Source organism: Momordica charantia, unplaced genomic scaffold (genome assembly GCF_013281855.1).
Source record: "Momordica charantia cultivar OHB3-1 unplaced genomic scaffold, Mcharantia_2.0 BLBB01000111.1, whole genome shotgun sequence".
NCBI classification, from domain to species: Eukaryota; Viridiplantae; Streptophyta; class Magnoliopsida; order Cucurbitales; family Cucurbitaceae; genus Momordica; species Momordica charantia.
Window position 1 is genome coordinate 7,236 of NW_028275267.1, and position 10,191 is coordinate 17,426.

The 10,191-nt window shown below is 35.9% G+C and overlaps 2 protein-coding genes across 7 annotated transcripts; one reads left to right on the top strand and one right to left on the bottom strand.

Moving 5' to 3' along the window:
• The first annotated feature begins 769 nt into the window (after nucleotides 1-769).
• On the top strand, nucleotides 770-3,431 carry LOC111024066 (uncharacterized). The gene is made up of 4 exons (XM_022301647.2): nucleotides 770-1,168; nucleotides 1,284-1,376; nucleotides 2,656-2,828; nucleotides 3,065-3,431. Exons 1-4 carry the CDS (start codon nucleotides 844-846, stop codon nucleotides 3,257-3,259), a joined length of 786 nt encoding a protein of 261 aa, XP_022157339.1. The 5' UTR covers nucleotides 770-843; the 3' UTR covers nucleotides 3,260-3,431.
• A 382-nt stretch (nucleotides 3,432-3,813) lies between these two features.
• On the bottom strand, nucleotides 3,814-9,373 carry LOC148207672 (uncharacterized). 6 transcript variants are annotated; one of them, XR_015787729.1, is made up of 9 exons: nucleotides 8,850-9,370; nucleotides 8,517-8,622; nucleotides 8,292-8,384; nucleotides 8,020-8,215; nucleotides 7,313-7,491; nucleotides 6,016-6,263; nucleotides 5,691-5,860; nucleotides 4,311-4,563; nucleotides 3,814-4,223 (listed from the first exon to the last, which is right to left on the bottom strand). XR_015787729.1 is itself a non-coding variant. In XM_088118363.1 (8 exons), the coding sequence occupies exons 1-8, from the start codon at nucleotides 9,193-9,195 to the stop codon at nucleotides 4,396-4,398; spliced, it is 1,416 nt and encodes a 471-aa protein (XP_087974489.1). In that variant the 5' UTR covers nucleotides 9,196-9,371; the 3' UTR covers nucleotides 3,814-4,395. The 6 variants fall into 6 exon arrangements, 4 of the variants coding, with proteins under 4 accessions (XP_087974489.1, XP_087974488.1, XP_087974486.1 ...); XM_088118363.1 differs by having other exon boundaries at nucleotides 3,814-4,563; nucleotides 8,517-8,532; nucleotides 8,850-9,371; XM_088118362.1 differs by having other exon boundaries at nucleotides 3,814-4,563; nucleotides 7,313-7,479; nucleotides 8,850-9,371.
• Between the last annotated feature and the right edge of the window lie 818 nt (nucleotides 9,374-10,191).

Genomic DNA, 10,191 nt, shown 5'->3' on the forward strand with positions numbered 1-10,191 from the left:
ACATTAATTAATATTTAGTTAATTAATAAAAGTAATAGCAACAATAATTATGATATTGAAATTCTATCTATACGTCCACATTATCATATATCCTCGATTCTACGTCATCAATATTCTCATAGTATCACAAAAAAATCAACAAAGTATCACTAATATCGATATAATATTAGTATTAATAATTTAGACTTATTTAGAAATGATGAAGAGCTTATTTATTAATTAAATTTTTTATTAATTTTTTATTTTAATAGCTTTTTCAAAATAATTCATCTTGCTTCCTTCCTGTGTCTACTAGCCCTCCTGTCCAAAGTGAAAAGAAGGCGAAAAAGCATAGCTGAAACAGCATGAACAGGTTTCTATCGCTATACGACAATAGAGTATGATAACATTTTGCACCCACATGTTTGAATTTGAGAGTTCAAAGCTAGCTTATCAATATTAAAAACCGTGATAATAACAGTTAAAAAAGTGATTAAAATACTATTTTTGTGTCCATATTTTTAGTTTTGATTTATTTTGATCTCTACTTTTAACTTTTTCTTGTGAGTCATATTTTCAAAATGTTCGTTTTAGGTTTTTTATTTTTAAAGTGATTATTTTTGTGCCAAAACGAGCATAGTTTAGTAGTAATTGATAAATAGAGTAGTAATTGATAAATACATTCAATCATGAGAACGTGAATTCGATCCCCACTCGACATGTTATACCTCTAAAAAAAAGTGATTGTTTTGATCGGGGATGGAAACGGCGCCGTTTGGGAGCTAAAGAGCTTTAACAGTCTCGTATCGTCTCTCTGGCTCAGCGTGGATTTCACCATTTCTGTGAGTCTGCAACTCAATAAGAATGCTTCTCTCCATTGTACACACCACCTTCACTTCTCCATACCAATACACCGCCTTCCCCTTCCATTTTCACAGCCTCCATTCCATCAATTTGCTCCCCAGAACTCTGTTTCCTGCTTTTGGAACCGAACCCACAAATACCCTCAAAGCATTTCTCCACTTTCACCAAACATCGAAGAAATCCCACTTCAGTACATTCACCTCACTCACCACCACTCGTGCTTCTCTTATCGAGGCCCCAATTTTGTGGGCTGGTAGAATTTGCATCTTCTACGCCCTCTTGAGAGCTGGTTTCGCTGGATCTCAATCCAACCCTCTTGTCTCAGGTCTGGGTCTCTTCTTCCTTTTTATGGTGCTTTTTGTCTCTTTTAATTTTGCCCCTTTTGTGATTGTGGGTTCTGGTTTTATTGGGAAATTTTGTGTTTGGTTTTTCCTCCCCAGATTTGGATGTTTCCTATGGTGGTGGTGCTGCTGGGGAAAGTGGCAGTGATTTGGGGTTTTCTAAGTGGCTGGAGAGTGTTAGAGGAAAGCCAGGTTTGTGGGCACTCTTAAATTTGCTTGAGTTTTACTCTTTGTTTAGATTTTGATGGAATTAAATGCAGTAGGATTTTTATGTTTCTCTGGCTGTTTTGAGTTTATTTTACAAATTTATGAACATACTAGACTGAGCAATACCTGTTATGATGTCAATTTATCAAATGAAGAATGTAAATTCAATGGTTTGCACTTATCAGCTGTATTTTTATTTGGTTTGGAATTTATGAAGGGATTAGATTCTAAAAACTGACAAAGAAATTATTCAATGCGGGTGCTATTATATATATAGAGTGGTGCCTCCTATGATCATGAGATACATGGTTAAAAAGCGTTTCTCGATCTATCTTGTAGATCACAGTCGTAAATGCGACAGCCACATTGAATAATTTATTTATTTTAGCGGTTTGATATAGATGTAGAGCTTTCTGGAAGTTATTCTTTGGCCTCTTTTAAGCCTTTCCTCTGTTGAATCTTGAATGCGAGCTGGCAAACTATCTACGAATCTATGTGATTCCATATTTTTTTTGCAGTCTTTCAGCAGTTACATTTCAACCCTTCTTACAATATCGTGTTTAATTTGATCTACATCTCCTTAATGGTTTGCTTGGGAGTCACTGCTTATTAATGAAAGGGTTGAATAGTTCGGGGACTTTGTGACGTTTCATCGGTTTTCTCTGTTAACTGACACCAAAGAAAGAAATGTGACATTCTTTTGAGTGTTTCCTTCAAATGTATTCAGTTTGGTAACACTCACTATTCACTACTTGTGTTTATTTTAACTCGAGACTCGAAATTTGTCCGTTGTGATTGAAGAGGACTGGCGTTTATTCAAAATAATGAGACAATTTGCACCACTTTCATATATTAGGCTACTAATTTGCTGTTAGTACTAAAAAATTCTGCTCTTTGGACTATAGTTAGTTGCTTTGTTGAATAATATAACTAGATTTAGAGTTTTTCTATGTGAAACATCTGTGCTTAAGGAACAATGGGGAAGTTATCTGTTCGGTTCTCCTTTTGTAATCTCGGGTTATTGTAATCTCGGGTTAGATAACCGAGTAACTGAGGGCGAAGGTGTTCTTTTTTTCGTGTTTGAAAATTATCAGTGACATTCATCAACATCAACAAAAAGCAATTTTGTAAAGGATGCTGTCTAAGGAATCTGTTCATGAATCTCAAACAGAATTAGAACCCTTTTGGTGTTTTATTTCCACTTTAACATCTAGAATTTGGGGGTGGACGATTATTCATTCTACTTTTTTGTTTCTATTGACAGTGGATGAAGCAGCTGATAAAAGGAAACTAGTGAGCAAATGGCATCCTACCACGAAGGGCACTCTTCGGAGGAATTATCGGGTGCCTTCTAAATCCGAAGGACGACGACTTCTTAAAGCCATTGCATCCCTGCTTTCTGACGACGATCACTTCATCGACGCCACTTCACACAAGGTTCGATAACAATCCTAGAACTCATTAGTTCATTTCTATATGATGCCTGGTATCCATCCCATTCACACTTCACTCTCACAAATCGTTTCTTGTTCGTTTCATGATTCTGGTATCATCCCGTTTCACACTTCACACACGCAAACCGTTTTGTTTTCGTTTCATGATTCTCAAAGACATCACGATGTATAGAGCATGGTGTTTTTTGTTATAAACAAGTGTGAGGTTGGGATTTGTAGGGCTGCCAAATCAGGAGGGAAAGTGCTCATGGAGAGAGTGTTTGCTGTAACAATGTGAGAGCTCTGTTTGATGAGCTTCCAACTCCACATCTTATTGTGGAAATAACTCCATTCCCTGCTGGGCCTCTCAATCAAAAGGATTACACCAAGGCTGAGAAACTAGAGAGAGTGCTCAGATCTGGCCCCTCTGTTTGAAATATTTCTTACTTCTTCTCTGTATTTTATACCTCTACTTCTTTGTACAGTGTTCAAACTCAAACTAATCCATCGATAGGGGCGTCAATATTGCATAATGTCGGTGTGAAACGTTTCTTAGACATTATATAAGGGATTGCCTTTTGGGTGCCCTAAAACATATTCCGCATTCGATCCTTCTACTTTTTTAGGTGTGTCCGATAGCTTCCTTGAATTTTCGATTTTGTCTCTAATAGATCCAACTTATTAAATATTTTATTAAAGTTCAGTGAACAAGATTTTGTGAACACAACATTGAAAGTTTAAAAGACTAATTAAACATATTTTCAAAAGTTCATATAATTTAACTAAGATATTACATCTACTAAAAACAACATTCAGTGAAGTCTCTAGCAGTTGTTTAAACTGCTGGGTACTTGGATACAGGATATAAAGCAATATTCAAAATTCCATAAACTGTTAATTACTAGTTAAGCAAATAAATCTTTTTTAAGTATAATATGTGAATGTGAGAATTCAAACTCACGAGAGGTAGGTGCTTTAGCCAATTGAGATATGTTCAAGTGGACGGATAACTATAATAAATATGAAATTTACAAAAGCCTCAATTCATATCAATACACTACAGCGTTTGTGAAGGTAAAACAAACTTTTAAAAACACAACACAAAAAATATCTCAAAACCCGAGAAATTATTCAACGTGGTCAAGGTTAAAAATCTTCTTCATTTCTATCATAAAGTGATAGCCACAAGGTCGATCACATCTGAACGAATCCCCTTCACAACCATTCAAATTCTTTGCACTACAATACCAATGATTAATATCTGTGGTCTGATCTCAATTTCAGAGCTATAAACACAACATATGTAATGAGATCTTAATCCTTGAAGCTGATAAGGAACATAGTCCACCATCATTCTGCTCATTGATGTCATCAATGGATGAATTCTGATGAAACTCAACTACAGCAAAAGCCAATTGGAATTGCTTCAAATCCCAGTTTCTTTCATAAACGACTCGAAAAAGCAATAGTTGAGTTGAGTTCTAACCAGAATGATCAATCGGATTTATGAAGCAATAGCATGGTCACCAGCGACCTGACGATGCTTCCATATCATAGCTAATGGGAACTAATCATGTGAAAGGGTAGAAATTCGAAAAAAGCAGACTACCGAGAAGAATGTAAGCAACGGAGTATGACCAGATCACATATCCCCATCTCTTAAAGCGACCAGGTGAAACCATAATATATGAGGCAAACCAATAGAGAGGAGGGCTGGCAGAGAGAAACCGTGTTGCGACCTGTCCAGTTCCAGACTATGAGATACCGAGCTTTAAATGACAAAAGAAATCTAGAACCTTTTGATAGATTATTTATTTTGCCTGGGATTCATTAACCAAGGTTTGGAATATGAAATTTTAATTTGTTGGGAAAGATGTATAAGTACGTACCTAACCTATACCAGTCTATCTTTATCGGTAAACATCATTTCCGGATTCTTATAAGATAGTTTACGTCTTATAGGCTTAGCTTCAAGAAGTCATGAACACCAATTCTATAGAGTTCTCCCAACACCAATATTACGAAAAGTTATAATATCTAATCTTCCAGAGAATACAATGATCATATGCAAAAGGTAAATTCATAATTTTCAACAATCCACACATTTTATACTCTTGTTTGGATTAATTGATTTCATACTATTCAATGTTTTAAAAGGCTAGGCTCCAAACGAGACAAATTTTATCTTCAACACATGCCCAATTTGATTTGTCAGATGCTTATGCTCCTCAAAGAAGAGGCTTATGCCTAATGAACTGAAGCTTAGAGTGGAATAATAATGTAAACATATTGTCCATTCTTCAAAATATATAAGTCTGATTAAGTATATAACATTAATACAACATGAGATATAGTTGTTCAGCATATATGGCTTTAGAAAGCACTGTAACTTTAATAAACACGAAATACAAAAAGTATAATTAACATATGGCTTTACATTTTTATGTTTTTATGAATATATGTTTTAATTTAAAATGAGGCTTTTCCTCATACCTTCTCAAGGCGTAGGTCTCACTCCTTCAAGGGAGAAAAACCGTGAGACCACCCTTAGTCATCTAAAACATCCAAACCATCAATATTTCTATTGTTATATCTAGAAAACACTTCTCATCAAAGTCCATTTGGTTCAAGTTTGAGAACTATTGCCTCAGTCAAATTCAAAGCAGTTGTTTACAAAATCTGCTATTACTATATAAATTAAAAAAATATTAAAACAGGATTTATAAAAACGATAATGCTGTGGAAAAAATAAAATGATGCACATGCTATAACAGAAAACAAGCAAACGAGTTTTCTTCAGCAGGCACTATATATATATATATATATATAAATTTTTACAAGTACAAACTGTGGAGAGGAGCCAAACCTGTACATGCATGACAAAAAATGCCGTGGCCGCCATAAATCCCGTATGTAGGATAAATGGAAGTACAAAAGCAGAAAAGTATCCCGACCCCATGGATGGTTTATCCTCTACTGGAAGATCAGCAGGATCCTGTCCAATAATCTGCTTTCTCCGCCTAAGATTCTGATTTCCTATGAGATAATAGCTTAAGGTGCATGGAAACTTGCAACAAAACACAGAATGCGAGGGAAAGTCGAGAAAAAAAAATCACGCCAATTCAAAACTTCTTACTGCTTGGACAACATGCAAAATTATTGCATTGCCGTTATTTAATAAGAAGCAATACCTTGTATCCTGGAGGAATATGCCACCGCAGGCTGAGGTATGTTTGACCTTGAAGCACGTTCTGGAAAGTAAAGCATAGCTGCAGAATTTCTATCCTCGGCAGCAGCTTGGAAGCCCACCGACAACAAAAGCTTTGGCTTTGACTTCGCATAATGAGCAATAGAGAAAGAAGCCAAAGATAAAATTGGGGATGCAAGTAGAAAGTTTGGCAGCTGTTTGAATTGGAAATATCTTAAGAAACCTACTCCCCTGCCATCCCAAAAAGACATGTAAAGTTAGATGCCTAAAAGAGCATTAACAATGTCAATTAGATTAGAGATAATGCAAAATCTAACAAAAAGTTGATAATCAATTCCAAAACAAAATAAATATTATTAAAATATTGTCTTGTGATAAAGGTTTATGAAGAAAAATGAAAATTAATACGGTTTCCCACTCATATATTGATGTTGGGAAGTTGTCTACATCTTTCTTTTTTTTTTTGACAACCGGAAGTCAGAGTTTTGCTCTCCTATACCCAAGGACACCCACGCTTGCCTCAAGGCTCAACCCCGGAGAAATCAAAGATTTTTGGTATTAAGCTCACCAGAAGATTTGAAGAAGGTTCGAACTTGAGACCTCTAAGCCAATATGACTAAGAGACCGCAAGATCTTGCCAACTGGGCTGCCCCTTGTGGCAGAAGTTGTCTACATCTCTGCATTTGCAATTTGAATAATTTGAATTCCGGTTAGAATTTTCATGCAGTGGTTGGAATCCTAGTCTGCTATTTTGTTCCATAATTTTTCATCCAAAAAGAGGATACTTTATCCTTTTGTCTTAGCATCCTCGTTCTTTCTTAATTTTTCTTCATTGATAAAAATTCTACATTTTTTTTTATCAAACACAAAAAGTAATTGAATACCCTTTCGAGTTGGGTTATTGAGTTATTCTATTTGATAGTTTGATTATTTACTGATTTTCCTTGACCGCAAGTTCTTGTAATTCCCAACTATTTCAAATATTTCCAAATGAGAAGTCCTAAAATTACAGGATGATGAGGAGATATAGAAAAGAAATACAGAGTCTCACACCTACAATCTATCAGATGAGGCACTAGATATTAGGGCACTGCAATGCATACTAGGCGCATTAAAGCTACAGAATACCGATAGAGTTTGCTCTATTATTTAGATACTAGAGGGAAATTACAGACTAAGGGAGTATTACCCTTCCTCCTAACATATTTCTTTATGATCGGGGGTCTATCAAATACCAGTATGAAGTTAGGAGCATGAGCAAGTTAAGAAGAAGACAATACCAGTAATGACTTTGAACAAAATTGTATAGCAGAGGTACCCTTGCTTTACACCATGGCCTCAATTCATCTGGTAAGCGTCCACTGCAGATGTTGTAATACCCATATGCTTGAAACACAACAAATGGCCCAAATATACAGAGACAGTGAAACGCTCCAGTAATTAGAACCTGCAATGTCCGCTGGAAAAAAATAAGAAGCTAATAAGAATGCAATATTGCTGAGCATGGAAAGAAGTTGGAAATAGACCATATGAAGAAATTGATTTTCTAAGGAGTTTCAAGGTTCCAGATCTGCCTGCCCAACTCAGAAGGTAAAAGCACGTTACTTTTATGATTTTATTATTTATAAATGAGTGCTTAGTAACGAAACAAAAAGAGAAAAGAAGAAAGAGCCACCACTTACACATGACAACAGAATTATTCTTCAATTCAAACTAGCAATAGAACTTATGATTGGAATATGAGCTAATACTTAATGAAAAAGCACTAAGACTTGAGAGAAACATTCTAGCCCATTACTCAGTTTTTCTCTTACATAAAAGTATTAAAAAAATCTATATAGCGATAGGATAATTGAAGAAAGAGCTTGATAAATAAATTGAAGACAGCTAAATTTAAAGAAGGGCATTATTTGTTCTATACCAAGATTACTCATCAAGAGAAAAAGTACAGAGTCTATTATCTATAATTTAGCAAGGGACACCTTACAAGCACGCATTTCTTCAGACAAAGAGCATCATAAGCCCAATGCATAGTCAGAAAACAGATATAACCAGCATTGAGCACTCCATTAGACCTAGCACAACCAGACAGAGCGAGCCAAAGAGCAGAAACACTATTTCTGCCACTCATCAAGTGATATAATCCTCCAAATGAAAATAAAGAGTATAGACTCTCAGTATACCTGAAATTACAAGCATAAACCATAATCAAGTAAACTTTTTAAGCACGAAATGATATCGAAAGCAAAAGCCACTTACAGTGATGAATAAAATATAGAAGCTGGATTGAAGCAAAATAAAATAGAAGCCCGCATTGCTGCTTCCGCGTCCTTCAAAATAATAAGTGAAAGCCTGTTAGAGCGACCAGGTAGTAGAAGTCAGAATTATACATAAAACGAAGCAAGAAAGTAAAAATCCATGCGAAAAATCAGAGTATAAACCTACGTATTTACTGGCCAAGACTTGTAATCTCAACAAACCCACCTGAAAAGATAACGTGCTGCAAGCACAAAAGCAATGTTATTGATTACATATCCGGATAGTCCCAACACAGCTCTATGCCCAATTACCGGAACCAAAGGCGATAGCACTGTAACAAAATTAGCACCGCATTAACAAAAATACAAATACTACACCAAGTTAATTATAAGAACCTATCATTCAACCGCAGGGACAATAAAATCCACAACATAAACAATCGAACAGGACGGGAAACAATGAAATTGCAAAAGGAAAAAAAAAAAAAAAAAAAAAACCCTAGCAAGTAAGCCCACCAATTCAGTGAAGCAAAAAGCGAATCGAGTATAATTAGCAAACCTGTGCGAGACAGCAGGGAAATGCAGAGAGGAAGAAGGGGCAAAAAAGCGTAGGATTTCTCATATTCATAACCACACTGGGCGATGCGGACGAAGTAGACGCCATCCCAGACAATGCTGCTCTCAATGGCAGATCCAATTGCAGGAAACAGAGCTGGTTGTTCGGCGAGAGGCGAAGATGATGGATCGATCAAGCAAGTAGGATTCAGAGATGCGGAGGTGTCGTAAGGGCTGAGGAGAGCGCGCCAGAAAATGATTAAGAAGAGTAGGAGGAGCCGCGAGGCCATGGCGGATGCAAGAACGATGCGTTCATAGCCGGAATTTGCTGCAGGTTTATTGATCGCCATGACTACAGAGCTCCGATTATCATGTGAAATGGAGAAATTGGCGGTTTCCTGAGAATTTTTTTTCTCGTTTCTTTGAGAAAACGGCGATTCGGCGAAAGCTTAAACAGAACTCGAGGCATTCAATTTTTACCCATTAAATTTCGCGATGAACTCTCAATATATCCCATTTAATTTTTCTTAGTACAAGACTTCGGAAAGGATATCCCATTAAATCTTAAACTTAGCTACGTAATTTTTGTTAATTCACTCACTGATTTTAATAAAAATTAATATAAAAACTAGTTTCATGAAAATCAATTTATAATGGTTAATCTTAATAAAAAACAAAATCATTAATGGTTAATTGTCAACTAAGAAATAATATTGATAGTTAATTATTATCATGGTGATTTTTTATTTAGAGATTAATTTTTAAAAAAATTAAACGAATTATGCTTTTTTTTTTTTAATAAGAAATGACTTCATTAAATTAAGTGACGGACAACATTTGAAGGGAAATCCCTTTGACTCTCCATTTTTGGGCAGAGAAATTGCAAATTCTGGAGGAGTGGTTGAGAGATGAGAAATCTCCATCAGCCAATTTTGTTCGTCTCCCATGGTATGCAGCTCCTTCGGAATCATCCAAATCGCCATTAAAGAATCGGACTCGACTTCAAGGCGAGAGACTGGAGAAAGAGGCCGCAAATTTCAAACCCTCCAAGATACCTCTAATTTCACAAATACGAGTGTTTACTAGTATGAGATGTGAATGGAAGTTGCAACAACCAGGGCATTCGAAAAATCTCGAATGACAACCAAAGCTCGTTGAATCATCTCTGCACGCTGCATCGATGTTTAATTTCAAAGAAATATCCGATGGAGGCTACCATTGATGAACACTTTGACGCGAGGTCGGCCGATTTCGAGGTAAAGAGATACTCATCTAAGCTTGTAAATAAGTATTGAGATATGAATTTTTACATTCGCACTTAATTTCAGAGGGATGTTTGATTTCCA